This window comes from Aythya fuligula, chromosome 5, assembly GCF_009819795.1.
Source record: "Aythya fuligula isolate bAytFul2 chromosome 5, bAytFul2.pri, whole genome shotgun sequence".
In the NCBI taxonomy this organism is placed as follows: domain Eukaryota; kingdom Metazoa; phylum Chordata; class Aves; order Anseriformes; family Anatidae; genus Aythya; species Aythya fuligula.
Genome location: NC_045563.1, coordinates 58,832,121 through 58,857,941, shown reverse-complemented (window position 1 = coordinate 58,857,941; position 25,821 = coordinate 58,832,121). Strand labels below are relative to the sequence as shown.

The 25,821-nt window shown below is 41.2% G+C and overlaps 1 protein-coding gene across 1 annotated transcript; it reads left to right on the top strand.

Annotated features, from left to right (window-relative positions):
- Positions 1-24,894: 24,894 nt before the first annotated feature.
- Positions 24,895-25,821, top strand: C5H11orf91 (chromosome 5 C11orf91 homolog). The gene is given in 3 exon segments (XM_032189372.1): positions 24,895-24,930; positions 24,932-25,250; positions 25,660-25,821. Coding segments are annotated over 3 exon segments (438 nt in total). The 3' UTR covers positions 25,743-25,821.

Below are 25,821 nucleotides of genomic sequence, written 5' to 3'. Positions count from 1 at the left end.
CTCTCAAATGGTCAATGTCCCAGTTCACTTTAGGTAAAACCCTGTTGAGTTAGTGCTTCATTGTTAATTAGAAATGCTTCTAGTTAAACCAATGCAATTAGAGAGGAATAAGGATGGAGTAAGTGACATTTGACAGAGCCATCCTCTCCAAAGCTGCCCTTCCTGGTGAACTGGGATAGAAATTATACAAAAACAGATTCTTTCATGAGAAATTTGCCCCTTTCTGCTTGTCACAACCGTTGCTTGTGGGAGTCCTTTTTTCCCTGTCCTATTTCAATAGATCTTTAACACGTGAATGAAAAAGGAGATCTGAAAGAGTTAAACAAGCAACTCTGATCAGAAAAAGCTGTCAACGTGGTTTACTCCACATCACGTACGCGGGGCCGTGCGATGCCCACGTTAGCATACACCTCCATATGTTTAGCCCAGGCTTAATAAAACAGGTCTGCTTATCACACACCCGTCTTCAGGAGGTGTTAGCCGGTGTCACCAGTGGGCGGCGAAGGATAAAATTATGTGCAGAGCTTCCAGTTTAAGCAAATGGTCGCAACATGACTCTCCGTATAGCTATCGAGAAATGCCGGCATCCCTGGCATGTATTTCAGTTTAATGCAGTCCCTTCTAGCAGTCTCGAGGCCCAAAGCAGAAAATGAGCCCAGAACACGCTGTCTCACAGGACACAGCTCTGAAGGAAGGATCCCACAGCTAACCTCTTCCCTGAGCACAATGACACAATGCCTTTAATCAGTGCCCAAGTTGGAGCATTTTTCCTTAATAGCAGCGTGCAGAAAACTTCTCAGTGACCCCCCAGCATGAAGCAGCTTGAACACACAGCATACCCATCGCACCGCTCACACCCAGTGCAAGCCATTAACCCAGCTCCACAGGCTTTGCCAAAAAAAGGTGAAAAAAGTGTGCTGAAAAACTAATCCCTTGCCCAGAAGAAGTAGGCATGCTTCCTGTCTGTGACAAGGTGGGAGGGTAGTGCCGATCAACTTGCTTGGCAGGCAGTCTACATGGTGTAAATGGTTCAAAAACGAAGAAAAAGCACAAAGTCATGTGTGAACAATTAATGCATCTGTGGCAAAGTCTCAAGTAAATGGGTTGGTCTGCCTTCTGGTACTTAATTAGTACGCTCTGTTCAGTACATACTGTGTCCCCAGTAAGCAGTGCCTCCAAAGCAAATTAAAATGAGCATAATAAATCTTCCTTTTTCTCCAAACACACAAATCTCTCTCGATACACAAATCTATGTACGTGTATGCAGGAAGAGACAGAAGAAAGAAAAATAAAGTTTCAGGAGGAAAAGAGAACGGCAGCCATCTTTCTCATTCCTTACCTTTCTGCGAAATGAGCTGGGCAGAGCTGCAGAGCCAATGACAGCCTGCACAAGGGCAGCGCTTGGTGAACGAGTCAGACCCAGTAATTTTATTCAGACGTCTCACAACATCATCGTCTTGCAGATCAGTTAAAAGTACTTGTATGTTTAAGGAAAAAGCAGCAAAAGATAAACCAAGTCAAGTAGAAGTTTGAACTGATGTGTGCAGCCTTCTATCAGTTTTATCAGATCAATAATTTCATGACAGTTAAAATACATTTCACAACAAAACGCTCTACCCACAGGGGTTCTGGGGGGCCTCCCCGTTTTACTCCAGTGGGAGCCAGCTGCAACACCTGCAGGTTTTCTTACAGGCCATCCATGGAAGAGTGAGAAGTTTGGGCATCCCAGCATTAGCATCCCGGGGCTCTGCAAAATGGCCATGCTGTGAAAGATGCTGCTCAGCCAGCAAGGGAGACGTGGTGCCACCAGGCTAAGGCCGAATAGCTTGCAGAAGCAGGAAGAGGCTACGCGTGGCACACAGCTTGTGTTTATAAAAATTCATAAGCATTTCCAGTGCACTCCTAACGGCATTATGTAGATGCTGCAACAAATTATTAGATAATATAATTAAACACAAAACCTGCAATGGTAAAATAGCATTAAGGGACAGATTTTCGTCGCTGTAGTAGTGGCAGGCTGCAAGCAAAGATCCCATTAGAGGTAATGGGAGCTGAAGTTATAATCCACTGTGCACAGTGTCGGAAATAATATCCCTGTGGCTTTGGCTTAAACGAGCAGAGCTAAGGCAGCAACCGTGTTTCTAATTCTCCCCATTGTGTGCAGATAGCAGCCCTCACAACACCCGCGTTCCCCTCCTCCCTCTGAAACACATTTTCCACCGATCCACAAAGCGTGAGCGCAAGGCAGGGAGGGAGGATCAGGCGTGCTATATATAATTGTGCGATTCCTTTGCTTTTGTTGGTTTAAATCAAGCTTTTCATTTCTTTTAGCGTGGCTAATGGTAAGAGCAAAGGACTGGAGCTGAGAGCTCTGGTGCTTTTCACTTTGTTGTCATGGGTAAATCACCTTCAGGCCGAGGTGGCCTGGCTGCTAGCATGGTGAAGCAAGCTGCACCCCTCCGTAAAACCACCCCGCGCCTCTTCCAGCCTTCCAACAGCTCACAGCAAAGCATTTTACACCAATAACGCACTGCTTGCCCTTCTTCCCCATCCAAACATGGCAGAGAACTAATCCCATTTCACCTCAATGAAAACAGACACACGCAGACATCTGTAAGCGTGTGCCTAGCTCAGCAGTAGCCCTGTGTGCACAAACCACCCAGTGAACCAGCGAGTAATCAGAAACCAAGAATTCCTGGCTCTTGGCTCTGTGTGTTAGCCATTCAACCATACTGATTTTTTACCCTCTTCTAGCCTGTGCCTGCTTTCTTGATCTGCTGTAACAGCACTGAGCACAACAGCCTTCTGGCCTTCAACTGATAGCTCTTGGCACTACCGTAACGCAGGCTACGAGAGTAATTAATAATGTGCTGGGGTCTGAATAAACTACTTTGAAAGTATGAAGTGATTCTGGTGCAGATGAGCAAGCTCCAACACAACAGAAAAAAATAACTAATGGCAGAGAGCATGGAACAGCTTAATCACTGCCACACAAGCGGGAACCACCGAGACAAAGTTTCTGGGGGAAGAACTGCCTTTTTCATGTAGGCTCCTAATGGCATTTAGAAATCCTGGATCCACAACCTGTGGAAAACCTAGAAAACCTGGATCCACAACCAGGCAAGCTACACACTAGTATGGTCTCAACAAATGGCAGAATAAGAAAAGAAACTAAAAAGGAAAAAAAAGGAAGAAAAAAAGTAAGCAGTAATACAAAATGTGGAGACCTATACAGACCTTGTCTCCAATAAAGCAAGGCAGAAAAGGAGAAGAATTTACAGGAAGGGAAAAGGTTTGCACCACCTCCACCTCTTCCTCCTTTTTGATCATCACGACCACCGAATTCAGTAACTGGGTAATCAGAATGGAAACTGAACCAGTTTTCTGTTATGCTAACAAACCCAGGTTTCAGTGCAAGGCATTTCTGGATTTGCCACACTGTTCAAGCCACTTTTACACTCCCTCTATCACAAAGTAATTGCAACTGGAAAGCAGACATCACTGTGAATTTGACTAGGACAACAGAAGGTTTTTAAGGCATTGTCCTGTCCTCTGTCATTTCTAAAATTTCATCATCATTTTTGTCCAGCAGATTCAAAAGCTCATTCCAGAAACAGATATATGTGACCAAGGCTCATTTCCCAGGGAGAATACTAGCAGCTACCTCTTAATCCTCTGTAGTGAAAGGGTCAAGTACAAAGTCGTGTCTTACTTCAAGTTTGTTCCCTCCTGGAAAAAAAAGGTTTTTCAGATGAACTGGAGAAAAAAAAAAAAAAAAAAAAAAAAAAAAAAAAAAGCAGTACCATGTGTACCAAGTCAGAGGCAAAATCTATAAATATCACCATGAAATAATGAGAGACTTCCCTCATCTCTTCCAAGGCACCTGGTATGATTATTCCACTTTCTGTGTTGCTTCTGCCACTGTTTGTTAATTGTGTTATTGTTATCTCTGCTGTTGTGTATTGTTATCTCTTCTGAAATGTCTTTTATTATGTTCTATGCTTAGTTTTTAGTATGAAAAATATGAATTACAAATGGAGCAACAGAAATAAGAGTTGATGGCACAAGCCGAACAAAAATAATCTTTCTATAAATAGTATTTATACTATTTTTAAATCTAAGGTTCGAATCCTGTCTCCAGCAAAGCAAATGGCAGAACAAGGCTTTTCATCCCACTTTTGGTACAGGTTCATCAGTGTGATTCAAAAATTAACAATAAGAAGGTATAAATCCTACGATCTTTTTGTTTTCTAGGCAGCACTTGCTAGAGCAGGTGCAGTAATTACTGATTATTGTGGCCTGACTGCCTATGATCGCATGACAGTAAGGCTGACTCACAATTCATTTCATATAGACAACTGGAAAGAAAATAATTTTCAGCTCTCGCCTCTATTTTAAGCATTTCTAAAGCATTTTTCTCCATAGTATGAGTGAAGAGGCTAGACTCTTGAAAGTCTTGAAAAGTCATGGAAGTCTTCATAGATTACCATTAATCCCCTGGGTCATTTACACACAGAGGGCAACATTTCCCATATATCCTTTAGGGTATGCAGTAGTATGGGTTCCCATCTCCAGATTCAAATGCAGCACTACCTGAGAGTGCTGTACATGCCCAGAAAGAAATCTCTTGGGTCTTTAAAACGAAAAGCACTTTACTCGCAATGATTTTGAATAGCTGAAGTCATGGAAACATACTCGTCATTGGTTTAAGTGACTAATTTTGGCATTGAATACAAATGTTGTTTCATTTTTTAGTTCGGCAAAGACCTGTTTCAAAGTTTAATAATTAAATATCTCTATTAAACAGAAATAACCCATAGAAATTCTAGAGTTTGATAAAGTCCTAGCACTTGTATGTCTAGAGCTACATCATCACTATTGCAATTGTCCACTGTACCAAATTTGTGCTTCAATAAATACCCATTTTTTAAGATTTCACCTATTTTTAAATAAACCTAGAGTCATTAAGTGGGTGATGGTAATTCTGTACCCTGGTATTTTTAATAACACAACATTATCTCATACATTACATTCTTGAACAGAGTTAGCAATAATAAATGCTATGGTCCTGCTCTGGTACCAAAGTTAAGTTGTGCTAGGCACTGCACAAACACGCAGGCTGCAAGAATTACCCATCTGAGCAGCTAAACTAGCAAATGGAAAAGGTAATTTGTCTCATATATCACTAGCAAAGCCTGAAGCAGACCAGATCTGCAGACCCCTGCTTCGTTCAGTAGACTATGCTGCCTCTTAAAGAAGCCTGTTCACCGTTATATGTTGGACTTTTATCACCACAGTGCAATTTAAGTGCAACATTGGCACTAGTCTGTAAAATAAATGCCAAGTACATTAGTGGAAGTTCCATGCCCTAAAACGATGAGCACTTCAGTGCAATAAATACCAATATAATAGCAGCTACTGTGAGTACCGCATGTAAAAAACACCTCTCCAGTAAACCTCCACAAAGAAAGGTTCACCCTTAAAGCCTATTAGTGTTTCCACTATTTTAGAACACAAAAAGTGTGAGGGTAGGAGCCCTACTTCACCCTAGGTCACTTGAGCTTAGGCTAATGAGAGTAAACCTGGCTGACAACCAGCACACCTCTAGTAGAGCTCAGTGCCCACCTTCCACGTTTTGTTATGTTAAAAGCATCAAGAAGCAGAGGAAAAGACCAAAACAGCAGCAAACCTCCCTGTTTTTCATATCACCGAACTAAAGAGAGACAGGCAGTCACACAACAAATACTAAATTAAACAGCAGAGATTCATTCTCTACACTCAAAAGAGTTCCTTCTAAAAATGAAACTGTCAGCACTGACTATAAATGTTTGTTTATTATTGATCTTTTGGGGCCTGCGGTTCTTATAAAGTACTAGAGGTTGCAAACTCTCTGTGTTTTGGAAATCAGGCATTGAACATTTTGATAGCAGAAGACAAGGGAAATAAGTCCTCTCTTTTTTCCTTTTTTTTTTTTTTTTGTTTCCTCTTTTCTTTAACATATCCTTATTTTATAGCTCTCTTTTCATCAGAGCTTCATTTGAAGTTTTTAGTCTCTCTTGTATTAAAAAGAGTTCTGATTCTGCAGGAAACACACTCAGGGGGAGGTATCTTATAAATTCATACATAAAATTGAGGACACCTCTTACAGTGCGAGAGTATAATCTAGAAATAATTTATGGAAACAGAACAAAGAAGACTAGGGGAAAAAAGCACAGTAAACTCAAGCTGGAGAATGAGTTAAACATCAGAACATGAAATACTGGTTTAAAAGCCAGCGATCACACAAAGCCCTGGTTACAGCCTCAAACCCAGACAGAAGGTAACCAGGTTGGCTTGCAAGCCTTCACTGAGCTAGAAGAAAACGCTTTGTTTAGAGTGTGCGGAAACAGATCTTCCAAAATTGATTTTCAAGCTTTTGTTGTCAAGTTTCATCCAAGTGCATTAAATAAATCACAGGATTAAGCCTTCTGGCTCCGGCTGGCTGGGAAGAGAAGCAATTCCACCACCTTGGGTACATCTACACTGGGCTGGAACAGAGGCTCCGGACCTCCCAGTAAGAAGCCAGTTGGTCTACTGAGCTGTGCAGAGCTATTTCTTCCAAAAGAAATAGCTGGACATGAAAAGAAAACGCAGGACGTCTTAACGCCAGTGACGCACTACCCTGACATTACTGTCACACATCACACATGGAAAGCTGGAACGGAAAATCCGGCAGGTGCGCAGCGTCGTGTGTTCCAGCACAGCTAATAAACCTCGCTGAGCTGAGCTGGAGTCAATTATTCTGGAGCTTCCTTGGCACCTGGGAGTGCTCCAGGGAAAGATAAACTTGGGCTAGGAGAGAGCAGGATAGTGCTGCTGAATGGAAACAAAACGGCAAGGAGATTAGATGGGGTTACTCTCCGTGCTTACCGGAGTCTTCCACCATGAATCAGAGACGTTCCCTGCGTAGGGGATAAATCGTGCTGAAAATGGAAAGCTGACCTCCCCCTGCAACAAGAGACCAGCAGTCCCGTCGTGAAAATGAGCTGGCTAATAAAGGTGCACATCTCCCTTAAATCCAAGGTGATTCCCAAAAGTCGCAGGAGTGGCCTCCGTGTCCTGTCATGGCTGCATTTTGGGGAGGACGTCGGGCCTCCAGGGCTGCAGGTCACTGCCAGCTCTCAGGCACAATTTCAGCCCCCAGCAGCGGAGCTGGACCCACTACCAGCCACGTGAGGCCCCAGAGGTCACGGCTGAGGAAAGCACACAAAAGGCGTCTGTGGCCCACAGCGCCAAGGACATCATTCCCCTCGGGATGTTAATTAGAGCTCAGTGCTCAGCAGGAAGAAACGGGCCATGCTTGAAGGAAAGCAGGACCTTAGATGACAATGGCTGTATTCTGCATTTTGACATGAATTATTGACATTCAGCTGGAACAACGGCGTGTATAAAGGTTGTGTTAGAGTGGAAGGCAGAACGTACAGCACAGGCCAGGGATTCAGGAATTTAGTTTCCTTCAGATACGCTCCTCTTGCACTGCACATCTACACGCAACGTTTTTCAGACAGGAGGCAGTAGCTGACGCTGTCCCTTTCTCTGCTTTTGAGCCTTGTAAATTCCTACATTAAATTCTGATTTAGTAGCTTGACGTACTGTGAAATGACGACAGATTCCAGCTCTGGCCAGGCAAGAAGCCAAGGGAGCTGCATTGTGAAAAGCATGGGTCTTGGCTCTGCTCTTGAAAATTTAACACATCTGAACAGTTGGCTTTCAAATAACATACACTTCTCTGTCACATCAAAACGGAGCAACATCAGGCTTCCTCCATAGTCGTGCTGCAGGATTCAAAGGGCTGACTTGATCCTAATTGCAGCAAAAAAGACAAATGGCTTCTCACGTTAATAATACTCAAAACAAGGTAGCTGCTTAAATTGCAGCTAGCAACAATCAATAGGAACTGACAGCAGCGTGTATGAAGCAACAAAGAGACAGACACCTGTATGGTTGTAACTGAAGACTTGAAGTCAGCTCTAAGTGCAGCATTCCCAAGCACAGAAGTAAGAAATTGGCTGTGACAAAGGCTAACCACAGCAAAAATGGACCACAAAGGCTGTAACAGCCCAACAGTGGCGTATGAGAAAACACTGCCCTGTTCATCTCCAGATGCTCTGGAGCACTTTGAAACAAAGCAGAACAATAAGCTCCAATTTTGAATTGCAATTTCTGTATTTCAAGGCTATTTCCACCGTGCTTTTCTGCTGTTTTGCAAAAGCTAGATTGTTTCTTCCTTATCTTGGGCAGCTTTTTCTCATCCAGCCCCTGCCTGAAGGAAGAGATGAAGCAGACAGGTCTGTTTCCCATCCACATACCTTCAGAACAGGCAGCTCCCACTGCTGCTTCAGCCTTCCTTCCATGCTTTCAAACACATCCATGACTTTTGCTATGGTCTGGGTATCTCCAGAATGGAAAACACAGGAATAACTACTGGGATTTCTTTTGTTCTTTTCTGGAAAGACCTAATTACAACTGCCTTTTCATATGGGAAGCAACATGTTTAAAATACGTTTCCCTGCAGAATAACTAATTATAACTACTAAACTAACCAGCTTGTTTACTTTGATCTTTCTAACAGCTATAGATTCTAAGCATTGTATTAATTGGATATTCAAGCACCATTAGCGATTGTGTTTATTTCTGTCATTTTTCAATTACCAAATCCATTTTCATAGCCACCTCAAAAATTTTTCTAACAAGCAGGTTCTGGTATTTTAGCACACAAATGACAAAGGAAGTTCAGATGAATAATTAGGAAGTAGGACAACTTGTGACTGCAGTATCTATTTACTAATTTTTGCATAAGTGTTAAGGCAGTAGTTACTAGAATGCTGTACCATGAGACATTCGTAGACACTGACAAAAGTCATATTAAAATAATATATTAGCAGTTGAACACAGAATTATGAAGGCCAAAGAAATAATGCTCACTTTGATTCATCTTTAAGTGAACGTAACATTGCATAATGACATCCTCAGTTTGGAGTTTCTCAGCTCTTGTTGCTTGGTACCACACTTTTAGGATCATTTAGAAATGATATTATCAAATAATTCAAAGGAAAATTTTATATACAATAGATTTGACAAGATATTACAAGCTATTTCTATCTTTTTAACAACACCATTTATAATAAATACTACTATAGGGCATTTTCAAATGAGATTTATTTTAACTCAATATTTTTCTGCAATATTGAAACCAAAAACTACATTGTGGTCTTGAAAAGAAATGATCTAAAATAAACTGTCTATACCCAGAGGCATATCTACTTTAACTTCAGAGGTAAATGAAATGTAAAAGGAAAACAAAATCTTATATGGTGAAAAACAATGGTTTGTAAAATCAATCCGTGTTAATAATTTAAACAATCTTAGGTAGCTTTGTAAAGCTGATTTTACTAGACATTTCAACTTAAATGTGTTTTTTTCCCTACTACTTTCCAGCCTTTTTTTTTCCCCTAGAAAAAGGTAACTAGAACAGGAGTTATTTTGCAGTTACACAAAACTTAGACAATTTGATGTATTTACAGTAAACAAGTAAAAAGTCTGACATTATCTTATTGCTGCTAATAAAGAGATCCTCATTCGCTTCAAAACATCCCTGGAATACAGTGCTTGGACCGATCACCGCTACAAGACACTGAAAAACGCTGGGCTCAGTGGTTCTCTGACCCAGATCCTGCCCCTGCTACATGAGGACGTATTTCTGCAATGCTATATCCATAAAGCGAGAGGGACTGCTTGTTCCCCTCGTTATTCTCTGCCACTGGGATCCAACCATCTACCTACCTAGAATGCACAGCTATTTATTACACCCTGGAAAAGCTATCTAAACATCAAAACCGTCGTGACTATCAGATCATTTTTATGTGTTTGGGTTTAAAATACTTACTCAGGGTCGTAACGGTGTTTTGGGAATAGTTTGGACATTGGAAAACAACAGCAGTAAATATTCCCCATACATACTACCTAAAAGGGCTCTCAGACGCCCGCGGAACAAGTGAGTGCATCAGATGAAACCTCTGCGCCATCCCATACTGAACGCATCTGAAGATGAAACAGAAGATGGATGTACCAGCTGTGCAGTACAGCATAAAAGCAAAAAACTCCTTTTGCCAGTTACAGGCCACCAGCAGAGATTCTGAGCATTATTCGATTAGTATTTCACTCAGCCTTTGCAAACTGCAGTTCTGTCAACAGTCATAAATTTATTGACCATCCGTGCTTTAAAGCCTGGTCTTAAAATCCCCATTATGTAATGAACGTCTGTTGATCTGCATTTCTGCTCAGAGAGGGAAAAGCAGCAGCATGCTATGGGGGAGGTCAACACAACAGGGACATTATGACCCAAGTGTCCTTACTCTCTTGCCTTAACTCCAGAGACAGATTACCAGTTCAAGTCAAGTGACCGGGACTTCCACGGTACACAGTGAAAGCAAGGAAGCAAAGTTTCTCCCTCTGGCACTTTCCAATCCCTTCCCAGGAAAGCATGGTAATGCAGTAAATTAACGTTAATGTTGTGATCAGCAATTTAAGCAAATTCTTGATCAGCAATTACTTATCCGTAACCCACAGTCAGTATTTTGTGCAATAGTCCCTATGCACATACAAGTGGAATAAGGTCTGGCCAGCTGTGCTGAAATACAGCTTCCAACAAAGTAATTTATGGTAATTTTGAGAGAGATGTTCCACTGTTTCCAGGAGTACACAGAGCAGAAGGATGCAGCAGGACAGCAGCTATAAATGGCCTCTCTTAAAGGTTGGAACCATAAGGAAAATTCCCTTTGCAAGCCTAGCTAGGAAAACAGACATCCATTTTGCATTTATTTTAAAGACAATTTGCCATCCAGGTATTTTTCTTCCTTCTGCATATCTAGAAATCTGGACTTATAAAGTTGCTACTACAGGCTTAGAAATAAGACTCTCTTTCCTTTTCTTTGTTGCAAAGTTATCAAGGGCCTCTTTGTTCTTACACTGTGTGATTCATTAAAAAAGAACTTTAGTTTTCCTTACAATGGAATTTGTGCCCTCAGAAACTGCACACATCCCTTAAACAACCCTATGTGGAATCTGTTGATATCAGATACGTATTTCCCACAGAAACGCTCTCACAGTGAAAGAGAAATAGCTTTTCATAAAATAAGCTAAAAGAACTTGAAAAGTAATACAAAACACAATAAAAGAATTTATTTCTAGCAGTGCACTTCTGAAGTATCTATCCTTTTGGAGATGTGTCACAATTTCCTAAAGGGTTTGTATTAAAAAAAAAAAAGACTGAAAATACAAAGCCCATTTCTTTAGGGCTTCTATCAGACTTCATTTCTAACCGATTTTCCAGAAGTACATATCTTAAAAGAAGAGATCTCGCCAGACTAACCATTAATGCCAGGTAGCAGACGAGGTCTGCCGCTCGAGCACTCCACTCACGTGCACCCGAGGAGCTTTCAGTGGGGAACATCACTTGGCTCTCCTGCTAGGTACATTCATCTCTGCCCTCACAGCCTCCCCTCATCTCAACCATTACCGTGTGTAAGATGTACCTGCGTTTCAGGGCCATGTATTTTTAATGTGCTAACACTGCGTGATGTTTGCTTAGAGAAAATGCCTCCATTTACATTGTGTTAAAAACTGGAGCCTTTCCCCATCCCAGTTTCAGTCCTCAATAGCCCCTTCCATTTCTGAAGTTTCTTCTCCTTCTTGCAAACCTTTTCCTGGGGACCAGGCTGTGCTAACAAGGAGAAAGTCCTCAGTTAATCCAAGCCTGCTTCACTCCTCATTTTCAGACCACTTCTTCTGCAATCTATACTCGCTAATTTCCACATTTATTGGCCAAACTGTATTCCCTAACTAGGGAACACCCACTGTGACTTCTCTCTGGACTTCCAGCAATGTGCCCACTCCTTTTTAGCGCATCCAAGGTTCTGCCATCCAACACAGCAGCTGCTATTCCAACTCCGTGCATCTCTGATCTATTCCTCAGATAGTAACAAGACAACTTACACTCTTCAGCCTTGATTTCATCTTTTCAGCACCTCCTAGACATCCAGTTTCCTGCCCCAGATTTTCTACTTGGTCCTCGTTAGCAACCGGTCTGCTCCTTACAGCAGAAGCTGCCCTCTGTAAGTAAGGCCTTCCCATTACTGTGCACTGGGCTTGCTCTAATTCCATCTTGCTCAAGATGCTCCTCAAGCTCCACCTTGTCATACAGAATCCTTCTTCAGTATTAGCAAGGTGAAATACAAGAGGTTTTGCTATTTGCCACCCCTATTTCGACTAATTTCTTATTTTAATTCAGAATATGAAGTAGGGAATAGGATCCAAAATGGCACTCATTTGGTATAATCATGAAATTACTCAAAAACATTTTCTCTGCACTTTAGGGAGATCTTTTTTGCCTTTTTTTCTTTCTTTCTTTCTTTTTTTTTTCAAGCTTTGTCTGAGCCCTTGCTTTTTTTGTAATATCTTTCACTAGTAAAATCAAAGGAGATATTTTTCAAATCGCCTTTCCTGCAGTGCGTCATTCCATTATTATTTTTTATGGAGCTGAAGCACATTTTGATGACATTTGTGCACATTCATTCTCGATACCATTAACTCAATATATTTCGTCTTCTGTGTGCACAGCCACATTGCTGCACGGAGCAGAAGACAATTCCAGTTAATTGGGAACCAGCCCGAATGAGGCACTTAACAGCTGTGCGACCTACGCAAGGACCTTAAATCAGAGTTAAGCTCGACAATCGTCCTGCCATGCAGTATTCAAGAGAGACATCTGCTGGCAATAAAAGGAAAGAGCACCCATCATGAGCTGTCATGAAAGCACTGCGCATTTAATTACGCGGATATATACTTATCCAGGAAAATGCGCTATTCGGGGCTAATTAGAAATACCCAATCTGCTGAAATCACACATTTACTTTCACACCACCATTTTCCAGATGCATCCCGTTTCATTGATGATGCAAATCATCTGTTTATGTTGGATATGATTTGTTACATTACTCTGCTTCGCAAATGTTTTCAGTGAGATGCAGCTTAATACAAGAGGCATTTCTTTACCAGAAGGATCGTACATCTGTTTTGAAGTCTGATTATGTGATCCGAACCTGAGGTATTTTTATAGATACGAATCCTATGACTTTAATAAATTAATGACAGGATGCCACCAAATAACTAATATATATTGGTTAATAGTAAAGGATTGAGCTTTGACGACACACTGCCACATGTCATCCACAGAAACGGTACTGAAGCCTGAGGAAATACGATCAGCAGTGAGACGAGGCTCCAGCCAGCACGGCAATGCTGAAGCTATTTCACTATAATTGGGCCAAAGATTATTTTTAGACAACTTTCATGTGGGCTATAAAGGAAAATACCTCCTTAGCCGATGACTTCAAATGATACTGAGCCACAGCCGGGCTCGCTTGGTTTGTTTTAGCATTCTTTTTCGGAACTTTGTCAAGAGCCAAGGAGGAAAATGTGCCACAGGTGTCAAAACATTTATGACTGTCTGGTAGGGGACATTTCAAAGAAACAGCGAAGCACGGAATTATTTGTTGCTAGTGCAATATTGCCGATGCAGCTGCCTTGCATTTGATATCTCTTAATTTTTAAATTTACCAGCCATGAAGCAATTTCTTTCAGCCCTGCTCAGGAAGGAGCCTGTTGCACTGCAACACTGCATGGCAGAGGAAGGTACCTGTATGTGACAGCCACGCTGTTCTTCCCCACAATTTATCTCTGGGTCTTTGGAAAATGCTTGTGAATGGACATTCACTCTTCAACAAAACAGACTGTATAAAATACCTTATTTAAAAAAAATAATAATAATATTCAAAAAATCTCTGCTCCCTTATTTATATACTTCCTCCTTTTCACCTTCCCTTATTATTTCCATATAGGTCATTTTGACAGACAACTGCCTTCTTTGTTATTTTTGTCATTTGGTGGCTGTAACATGAAAGTCTTCACTGTATTTAGTCCCTTCTCTCCAAAAAGTGTGCCTGAGTTAGGTGTCCCTTTTTGTATTCATGCTACAATTCAATCTTTAAAGTAAGAAAGCATCAGAGGCACCCCTAAATTAGTTGAAAACTCGTCTCATTGCATTGGGGTATTCAAACAATAGAGGGAATTGAAGAGATGTGAAAACAGTTACTTTTCCAAGAAGCAGTCAAAAACAGGCAATAACAGACCTGCCTATATAATAAGAAGCCCGATGAAAGAATATTAATGCTTTAAGGAAAATATATTTTAACCAAAGGTAAAGCAAGGGGGAAAAATCCCCAATCATTTCCCGTTAGGAGTTTTAAACTTCTCAAATCGTTCTAATAAAGTCATCTAGAAAACAACCTTTTAAAAATCCCTTTGATGTACATAACTGCAAGATTCCTTCCGGGCTTCCTTTTTAATTCAGTCTTCTTATTCTAAAAAGCCCAGTCCTACCTCACTTCATCTCTCCCCCGAGTCACAGACTGCATGATCTCTAATTACCTCCACCCTCCAGACTTCCAGAGATTTCCTCCAGTTCTTTCCACCCACCGCAAGCATCACTACCCACAGGCACCAAGCCTGCCTAGAAGCTGTTTGTCAGAAGTGATCATTTTACAGGAGGCTATCCACCAGAGCTGGTATTTGTGAGAGTGCTCTTACAGACAGTGGTGCTTGGTGATCTGTTCAATCTCTTACATTTATTACCATGATTGGCTAGATGTGATGGTAGACGGGCAGTCCTTAAAAAAAAAATAAAAAAAAATAAAAGATAAGAAAAAAAAAAGATATTTTGCTATTGATGCAATATACTGTTATCTCCTTCAGATTCCTTTACGCACTGGGTTAACCTTTGCTGGATCGTTTGCTTTTTCATGATAAACTATGGAAAGAAATATACAGGAAGAACTGCCAAAAGCATCGCTGTGGCAACCAGCTAGCTGTGAAGTTATCTTCCAGTAAAGGGAATGAGGTCCCAGCAGCTGCAGATAGAATTGCACAGAATCCGTTTTAGCCCTGATATGCTCCTGATATAGTCCAAAGTCTTTCAGATACTTAAACTGTTGCACCTTGCAAAGAAAAAAATAAATAAATTCCATGACAGACCACGGTCTTCCCAAAACCTAAGACATGGCTAAAACATAAAGCCTTATTTTTTCCCTAAGGTAAATAATGGCCTAACTGCGACTCTGTTTAAAATTCATCTAGCCTAACCTGTTCAGGAAAAAAGTTCAATATTCAGTCAAAAGATGCCAGGTGCTATTCCTCTTTATGTAACACGGATCTTGTTTGTACACTTAAAAAATCAGCATTGAATAGCTTCGAAGAAAATGCTACCTTTATCATAATTTCTGTCCATCAGTGTGCAGTGCTAGTAATGGCGAGCCAGGCACATTGGACCGGCACACGTGAGAGCCGTCCTTGCTCTGAATCAGCCCAGCTGTATAATGAAAATGCCTTTTAATGAAACGCAATGTTCCATTATAATACAGTTTCACTGCAATCATTGTACTTTTGTGTTTGGCATGAGCCACCCTCCATTATTCTAAGTAGTTAATGTAAGTAGAGCAGATTGTACTCACTGATATGATTTTGCAATCCTTGATAGGATGGGCTGCAGCTCTGGAGAAAATTATTAGCGAGTCAGAGACCATTCACATCCCAACGCTGCTAAAATTAGAAGCCATCTACATCTCCAAACTGCAGCAATCCTGATCCCGAGGATAACTGAAACCTGTCTTTTACAGTAACTATTGGCAAGCATGGCAAATATGAATAAAAACTCCTTTTATATGCCAATAATATTTACACAGTTCTGAAAATGCATCTCACACAACACTAATCCTTAAAGATTATACACAGATCATAGCCCCCCAAGTATAGTGTAAACTGATAGCGAACAAATCCTACAGATTCACACAAAGGCTTTTTTTTTTTTTTTTCTGTTAATGCACATTTGAATGAAGTTACAAGCAGAGGTATATTCAAGTTAAAATCCATCTGAAATTGAGAGGCTTTGCACAAAAACTCCCAAATAAATTTTGAGATCTACATACTACATCAGCATCTCAAAATGCCCAGATTTATGACGGTGTCAACTCCTAGCACATTAAAAAAAATTAATTAAAGTGATGGAGATTAACCTCCTTTATTTCATGACAGGAAAAAACAAATACACTAGCCATCCTTCGTCTTGCTGCAGAATTAATAAAAACTATAGAAATCCACCTAAGACTACTTCCAGCACTTCAGAATGACATTATAATTACTGCTGATAAGCACAAATTAAATCAAAGAAACCTTGATTTTCTATACAAACTCACCTTCTTTTTATAGGTCCCATGTAGGTTATTCTACCTTCCAGAGGAACTTTCATCCCTTTAAAAAAAAAAAATGGGAGGGGGGGGGGCTAACATTTCATTGGGACTCTAGTTGACTCCATGTTAAATCCTCTAGGCAGCCAATACAGAAGTGAGGCAATCAAAGGCACACAAAAACAAGCGGGGAGGTAATAGTACACAACATTTCACCCTGTACATTTTTGTACACCATGTGTACTTCACAAAGATCGGAGGTCTTGTGGTTTACATCACTGCCTGCACTGCTTGGCCCTTTAGTTGGGATGAGAAGCATTTTAAGGTTTCGCTTGAGCTCCCTCAGAAGCTTCTCCAGGAAGCCTTTGTGGTATACACGTGTTTAGTATGCAATGGAGAATTTCATGATTTTGTAGTCTGTGTATTGGTTCAGACCCTGTTTTTATCATTATGGACCAGCATGTATTTCATGCACACTTCAAGTGGTTCTTCCAGTTGAGTCTTCTCTGAAAGAAATCTAGTTTGCATGGACAAAGACATTTTGCATTCAAAACCAAAACGTCAAAATTTGGGATGAACACAGAGCTTGTTTTAAAACAAACATCCAAACAAAATAAAAAAGGTAAACTCAACCTACATCCACTTTTACAAACTATAATCTTGCAAGTGTGTTCGAGATCAACCAAAACGGTTAATAGAAAAAAACAGAACAAACATACCTCAATATAGCACACTACAAACAGCTTCTTTTGTGTAGTTGTGTTTGTTGTTTTTTTTTAATCTCCAACTAAAACAAGGGAATTTCACTGAGGACTGCATATTCAGCACTGAATAACCAAACTTTCAAACAGAACTAAGTAACGGTGCTGTTTGTTAATTTTAAGTGTCAAATTTGTGTGAGTTATGTGATTCCATAATCAAGAGACTTGGGTAGTCCTTGGCTTTCATAATGTGTAGTTTTGCAAATAATACATTCATGTAACTATCTGTGTTCAAAATTCATAAATACATGGACCTCACAAAAATAAAGCTCTCCTTTTATCCAGAGCATGTTTTCACAGATCACTTCCTTCAGTTTAAGTTTGGAAAAATAAAGCAAGTAACAAACACACACACACAAAAATAAAAATCTGGAAGATAAAGAAAATATAACTCCTTGACCCAAAAAACAAACACATCTTACATCAAAACCAAAAATTAGAAGATGTGAATAAAGTTTCCATCTTAATTATCTATAAAAACATTTTTATGTACATTTTTAAATGCTACTTAGATTATACCTTAAATAGCTATTACAATTATACTAAGTAGTTCGTATTGATACACATCCAATGATGTAATCTCTTTATATTTGCACACCTACACAATACATTTTGTTGTAACACATTTACTTGTGAATAATCTTTATTATTGTCAAACCTATTAGTGTTTATCGAGCCAAGATGAAAGGGCACTGCAATATGAATTTTAGAAGTTTGGAGTACAGCATATAAATAGCAAGAAGCAAGGTGCATTCTGGATTATTTGATTTCTATTACCTCAAAGCTGACACAGATTGGGCTCTTTTTCATTTGTTTCATGTGGTGACTGTGTTGTTTTTTTGTTGTTTTTGGTTTGTCGGTTTTTTAAAGTGTGAGGTAGTACCAAACCCAGATCTCCAGTCTAATGCTCAGTGGAATTCAGCCTTCCCTCTCCACACATCTCATTACTTCCTTTAGATTGCCAAACACACTCCTCAGAAAACATGATTTCCAGAAAACAGACACACTATCAAAAATAACATAAAAAAAAAAAAGAGGTCATCCTAGAGATATACTTAGTTGCAAGAAGTAAGGTTTGACAAAGATTCACGTTTAAAGAAGCAGCACCCATCAGTATTCAAAGGCAAATACAGACAAACCAAGTACCATCTGCCAAATTAACATGCAGACATAACTCTGCTGTATCAAAAATAATCTCATGATTTCTTCATCGTCCTACATATATACTCAAAGGTAAGATACAATGCATGGAAACAAACAACTTCAAAAGATCTCTTCAGAGAGCCTGCAAACAAACCAGTTTTTAACACTACTTTATTCAATTTATGCACCTTCACAACTTTTTTCTTGTAAAAACATTGTGTTTAAACCACTTCTGAAGCCACTGGACTCCAATTCTTGACATTCTAGGGAAGAACAGGACATAATAGAAAAAAAGAAAAGAGAAAAACCACACAAAACAAACAGAGCTCCCCCAGCTACCAGACTTGAATGCTTTTAAGCAAGTAACGTGAAGTCTTCCAGGCAATTTCTATCTTGTTGTTTCAAACAACCATCATGTTTGATACAGTCATGATCTCTAAGCCAAAATCTCCATGATACAACACACCCCAACATATAATGACTGAAACACCACGACGACTGAAAAATACACCAATTTATAATTTCTACCCAAAACAGAGAATTTTCTTTTGATCCTAAAGACTTGCAGAGAGTTACCTGAAGAGAAAGTTAAAAATTTGTTTCACATACAGCTACTGCTTTTTTACATTTCTGCTCGTTGGTCCAAACTTCTATTTCAGGCAGACAAGTCTCTGACTTCTTTTGTATTTCAACTGAAAACTCATCTCTTAAAAACTTTTTTAATTAGCACTCCTTTCAAGTTGTAAAATCGTTAATTAGTTGTTCACTGTTAATTTTAAGTTTGCTGGCACAGAGCTTCAAGACTTTATAAATAGCCCTCTGCATACTGATTTGTACTGTAATGGGATAAATCGAGCAGACCAGACACACTCAGCAGTGAGGGGAGCAGCACACTTCTGAAAGCAATTTCACTCATAAATTGTACAGATTGCAAACTCAGTCAAAATAATTACATAAATAGCGAATAATACAGATCAACTTATTCAAGTTATTACAATTTATACTAATATGCTGTAGTAGTAGTGTCATGTCCTAATCAGGACTGGGTCCAACAGCTTGATCAACTGCTTTTCAAAGTGTAGGAATAGCAATGTTGTTTTTGCAGAGTTACATTGTTTAGAAGGAGGGGATGTGGTACTGAGATATGCTTACAGTGATAAGAAAGCTTAGCAGGCGACCTTGTAAAATGCAGACAACCTTAGGACAATTAGGTGAAAATCACGGTGTCAAGTCAAGTCAGATAAGTGAAGAAACATGACCACTTCAAGCAGTAAAAATGGCAAAAGAAAATTGAAATTTAACAGGCCGGCGACTGAAGGCCATGCATTGTTTGTGAAGCATCAGATAGATTGTGAACCTGGATTACCCACTCAGTGGGGAAACAGGGGAGGGTCCTGCCATCAAAAGGGATATAAACTGTGTTTTGGAACTAGTAGATGCGCTCTCCTCTGCTTGTGGGGCGCCCGCCATTGCAATCGCGAATAAATTACTACTTCACTGAGATCCTCGCCTGAGCCTAAGCTATTGGCTACGGAGTGTTTCTCACAATTTGGGGGCTCGTCCGGGATCCAGTCACCTACTGGGGAGCCCCACCGCCGCAGCAGCAGGAAGGCATGGGTTTTTAAGGGGTTTTAAGAATCGATCCGGTAACTCTGTGCACAGAGCAAGGTAAGAAATATTAAGTATTGCCTTGGGGGTCGGGTGAGACTCTGTGAAGAGTCTCGGGAAATCTGGTGTATGGTAAGCCCTTGCACGGGGAAGTGCTGGGTAGTACACCAGGGAATCTGGTAAACTCATAGGTGTGCGGTAACACTGGCACGGGGAAGTGCTTGGCGGTACACCCCCATTTTTCAGTACGTTGGTGTGTGGTACACTGCAGAAGGGAAAATTCTGTAGCAACATACCGGCGAGGGCTAGGAAAAATGGGGAATAAGAGCTCCAGGGGACAGGGAGATATCCCTGGGGGAGTGCCTACTAATAGTTCTTCCTGAAGAATGATAAGAAATTGGAAACATAATCCCAAAATTAGAGGGACTGTAAAAGAAAAATAATTAAAAAAAAAAAAAAAAAGGTTAAATATTGTGTATCAGTCTGGACAATAGAATCAATTAAGGAAACAGCAGTATTTTGGCCAAAATATGGGTCTGATGAAAATTCAGGCTTTAAATTTATGTGTAAACAATAAGATTCCTTTTTCAGAGAAGGAGCCAAGTTATGCTCCCTATAATCCTAATATTGTACCCGTGGCAGCAGCAGTCACTCCAGGAAGGGAGACAGGGACTGTAATTAATGCTATCCTTAAAGAAGGATCGTACTCTAGGCTCTGGCAAGAATTAGAACAAGGTAGAAGATATATTGAGAATTTTGCCTTCCCTGATACTAACAGTACTAACACTAACTGTGTATCCTCTTAGGTGAACTACCCCCTCCTCCTTACCAGCAGAGAGGTTAGGACTTTTAAGAAGGAGAGGAAGTCTTTATTTGAGGACCCCAACAGCCTAGCTGAACAATTAGACCAGTTCCTACGACCTTATTTATACTCTTGGGGGAGGGAATTATGTCTACAAGTATGTTGTTTACAGGGAAAGAAATGGGAATGATCAGGAGGAGAGCTGCTAGACAAGAATGGGAAAGAGCTCATCCTCCAGGACCAGGGGTAATACCGGCAGGGCAGAAATACCCACTTGCCAATCCTGGCTGGAATAATAATAGTGTGCAACACAGAAATCATATGAGAGACTTGGGGTCAGAATGAGAAAGTCCTCGGGGATGAGTCCCCGAGGACTCGGTATCCCAAGGGCTCTTGAAAGTTCATTGTGTGATTAAAGCCTGGCAAAATACGCAGAAAATGCTTCAGAAGGTGGGGGGAATGTAGTGAACAGTCACTGGGGGACCCTCCCGCGGGAGGCCCTGAAGGTGTGTGTCCGGGGGGGAGATGAGAAGGAAAAGCAGAGAGCAAAACTAATGGTACTGACAGTGCAGCGGGTAGTGAGGCAGAGGGTTGGAGAAAGAGGAAGAAAATCTTCAGGGGGAGTCAGGGCCAGGATGGAAAGGAGAGGAAGAGAGATGAAGGAATGGCAGGCACAGAAGGCTGCCTGTGTTGTGGCCCGAATCCTAGCAGGGACAGGCTTTGATAAGATGTTGAAAGTGTGGCCAGGCTGGCCACTTTGAATAGCACTATCTGGAGTGGAAGAAGGAGGAAAGAAGGAAAATGGGATGAAATGTGCTATATTGATATGTTGTTTCAGTATCTTGGAGGGAAAAAGTATGGAATTAAGTTGGACCCTGACTGAGCCTTTGGTGCTGGTATTAGAAACGTACAGGCTGGAGAAAGATAAAGGAAGTGTTCAAAGGGTTGCTGAAGGTGTTAAAGGTGTGGCATGTAGTATTCAACAGAGCTGTCTGAAGTTGAATGAGCAGGGAAAGGGGATGTAGGCATTGTCTAAGTAAGGATTGCACAGTTAACGGGGAAACAGGGGAGGGTCCCGGTCCTTGGGAGGAAAAAAAAAAAAGTATATAAACTGTGTATGGAATTAGTAGGCGCCCTCCTGCTTGCGGGACCCCCGCCATTGTAATCTCAAATAAAAATGCTACTGGACTGAGATCCTCTCCTGAGCCTATGTTATTTTACAAAGATTGATTCATGGTTTTAAGGTTTCAGGGATAGGGCACTAGGGTTGGGTTTCAGGGTAAGCGTTCTCAGGGTTTATGTTTAGGATTTTAAGGTTTTTAGGGTTGGAGTTTTAACGGTTAGGATTTTAGGGATTTGGGGGTTAGGGTTTTAAGGGTTTCAGGGTTAGCGTGTTAGGGTTTTAGAGTTTTTGGGGTTGTAGTGTTGATAGGTTCTTTAGGGTTAGGGTCTGAGGGTTTTATTTTTGGTCAGTTTTTTACGGTTAGGGTTTTAAGATCTTAATTTTTTTTTTCAGGTTAGGTTCTCCAGGGTTAGGGTTTTGATTGTCCTAATTTTTTGGGTTAGGGTTTTGAGCGTCTTAATGTTTTGGGTTGGGTTTGGGTTTTGAGTGTCCTAATGTTTTGGGTTAGGGTTTGGAGCATCCTAATATTTTTGGGTTAGTGTTTGGAGCGTCCTATTTTTTTGGGTTTGGGATTTGAGCGTCTTAATTTATTGGGTTAGGGGTTTTAGGCATAGGTTTTCAGGGGTTTAGCGTGGTGAATAGTTTGGGTTAGGTCTGTAGGGGTTTCGAGGATTTTTAGGGTCAGGGCTGGAGGCTTTTTTGTAAGGGCGGTAAGGGCCGGGGTTACAGTGAGTGCTGGGAAATGTAGTTCTCGAAAACTCGGCCTGTGATTGGCCATGCCGGCTGCCCAAGGAATGCTGGTAGATGTAGTTTTCTGGCACCAGGCTTCCGGGAGGCCATGTTGAGTGCCCAGAGCATGCCGGGAAATGTAGTTCTCAGGAGTTAGGGTTAGGGACTAGGGCTAGGGCTAGGGTTTAGGGTGAGGAGTTACGGTTAGGGCTTAGGGGTTAAGGTTAAGTTCTTAGGGATTTATTTTTGGTCTGTTATTTACAGGTTAGGGTTATTGGCACACATACCATTTTTGTCTCAAAATTTATTTTTTTTATCATTTATGATTCAGCTAAGCTACATTAAATGTCTGTCTACGACGCATTCATTTGCTTAACCCAAGACTAATAGATCTCAACTTTGGAAAAAAAAAAAAAAAAGAGGCTATCACTAATTATGTATTACCAGATGGAGAAGATTTTTAGGAGTTCTGAGAATTCGAAATCTCAGAAACCCATAGTATAAAGGTGTGCGTTAAAGTCTAATGGCTCTGCTACAGCCTGTGCACTCCTAGTTATCTTCTTCATCTAATCTCTGTATTTCTAACTTTTGATTCTTTTGGCAACCTTTTCTGTATTCAGTACTTATTTTGGTTTGACTAATGCATTAGAAAGTTAACACTTTAAGCGTGCTGAAAAAATTCCACCAGGTGGCACCTAAAGACAGCATGGCCCACGGCTTTAGTATTAGCAGCACACAGTTTGTACTGGAAGGTAATAAAAGGAACCTTTTCTTTATGTCATGATTGTAGCATCTAGCACACAAAACCATGAACCACTGTGATTCACTAATACACGTTTTAAGAAAATAGAAATGTTTTTAGAATAGAAATAGAAACGTTCATAAGTTTTATATTTGATACCAAACAATGAAAGAAAGCAATGAATAAACTAAACAAATTTAAGATTGGGCTTTAAAATCACAAGAACCTTACTGGTTTTCTAGCACCCCACCTCGTTCACCTGTATGTATACACATACACCTTGATATACTTGTGTTTTGTTTTTTCCTAACGAAAGCTAAGCAATAACATGTTACATATTTACATTTAATTTTTACAGAGGTGGTGAAGCAATGGTGTACTTCACAGTGTAACAGTAAGACAACAGTTACTATAAAATGTTGACCATGGTGATAGAAAAGACTTAGAGAAAACAGAAGTCCAAATCCAATTATTTGAACTGTTACTAATTTAAAAGTATGATAATATTACCCCAAAGACAGAGTGAATTTATCAATAAAAGGGATCTAAACTAGATTTGCCTGCAAATAGCATAAACAGACTGAATTCAAATACAACAGAATCACGTCTGTTAAAGTATTTGTTTGTTTCATGCTCACAGATAAACAGAAACTTGCAATAGGATAGCAGTGGAAGCACTGGGCCTCCTGCTGGTTCTCAAAGTAAAACTCCTAGCAAATTCTGCATAAGCACTGTTTTGCTTTCAAATGCTACTCACAAAGACCTGAATAAGGAAGGGTTTTTGACTTTTAGTGTACACCCCTGCCCCCAAAAAGACACTTACAGTTACTGTGTCCATTTAATGCTCGAATTCTCTCCTCATGTTGTCACACAGAATCAACTATATGGCTGGTTCTTCTCTAAGCCACTAAGAATGGAAAAATACACGTTATCAGACTGATTTCAAATATGAATGTTTCATTCATAAAATACACAACCTGCACCTGTACCCACATTGTACTGGTACTGACACATTACTGGTGTAAGCAAACTGTATATATCACAATCAATTTTGCCTCTAATAGCACATTCCCTAACCAGTGCACGTGAACATAAAATGCTGAATGACTTCTGCCACTCTCCCTGCTCCTACAGCTTCTCAAGGCACTGACTGTGTCTCTCATGATAGCTGAGGTCCATAGATCTACTAAATTTCACAAGCAAACACACCAAACCAGCAACAAAACCCACTGTTCACCTCAGTATCAGCTTACAGCACGGTGTGCTGCACCTAAATATGTGGAAGCGTGCTTCTAGGAAAAGGCAGTACCAAGCAAGTTTTATGGGAGAAAAGCTTTATAAACACAATTCACTCCAGGGCATGTAGCAAGCCCTCACGGTTGTGTATTGAAGCCTGCTCAGGCCTGCATTAGCGTTGCAGCGGGATTTTCACTTCATTTGGAGTAAATTTACCGCTCGCAGGTAACCTCCACAGCCCCTACAGTCACCAGCTGGCTGCCAACAGCGCTGGTACGGCACCTGGCTTATTAGGATTGACCAAAACGCCTCAAACTGCCTCAAAATCCGCCTGGAAGCCCTGCTGCGGAGGGTCCCTGGGTCCCGGCTGTCCCCGGGCCAACCGCCGTTGGCGGCCGCAGCCCGGCGGCGCCATGAGCGAGCAGCCCCCGCCGCGGCCCCTCTACTTCCCCCCCCTTCCACGACCGCGCCGAGCCCGGCGCTGCCCCGGCCGAAGGCGGCGGCCCACGGAAGCTGCTGGCGGCCGTCTGCGGGCCCTGGCAGCCCCCGCTGGCCGCCGCGGCTCCCCGCTGGCCCGCGGGGCTGGCGCCCATCGCCTACGAGCCGCTGCGCTTCTTCTGCCCCGCTGCGGCGGCGGCGGCGGCGGGGGCGGAGGAGCGGTGGCCCGGGGAGCAGCCGCAGCTGGAGGGCGAGATCTGCGAGCTGGGCATCCGCATCAAGGAGCTGGAGCTGCTGGCGCTGCTCGGGGACGGCTTCGACCCGCAGCAGTGTGCGTGCCCCGCGGGGCTTAGGGGGGTGTTGGTGCTGGAGGCAGGACGAGGGGCTCGGCCTGTGGCCGAGGCTGCCGGTCCCAACACTCGCCCAACTGCAAGGGTTGCAGGAGCCCAGGGGCGTTCATCAAACACTCAAGGAAGACCTCAAAGCAATCATGATACATAGTTCGCATGCGTTACTTTCCACAACAGCAAACTAACCGTTTGTTTTTTTCCTTTGTCATACCAATACCTACCAGTTTAACACCTGTTATTTTCAATACACGTAAGAAACTAGTTTACAGGTATTTGCTAAACAAGAAACGCTATGGAAAGTTACTAGCTTACTCAACAAATTATCTCTTAAAAGTCTTGTAAACTATTAACGATAACGGTAATGACAAATTATGTTTCATTCCTGTTTAGATAAACTTCTGAAGGCACTGAAAGAAGAAAAGATACAAGGCATGAAAGCAAGGCAGAAACTGAAGAAACAGCCACCAACATGATGAAGATTATTTGGGCTGGATGTTCTGTCACTATGGAGTATTATTTTAATGGATCTTCCCGATAATTTTTCTACCCATT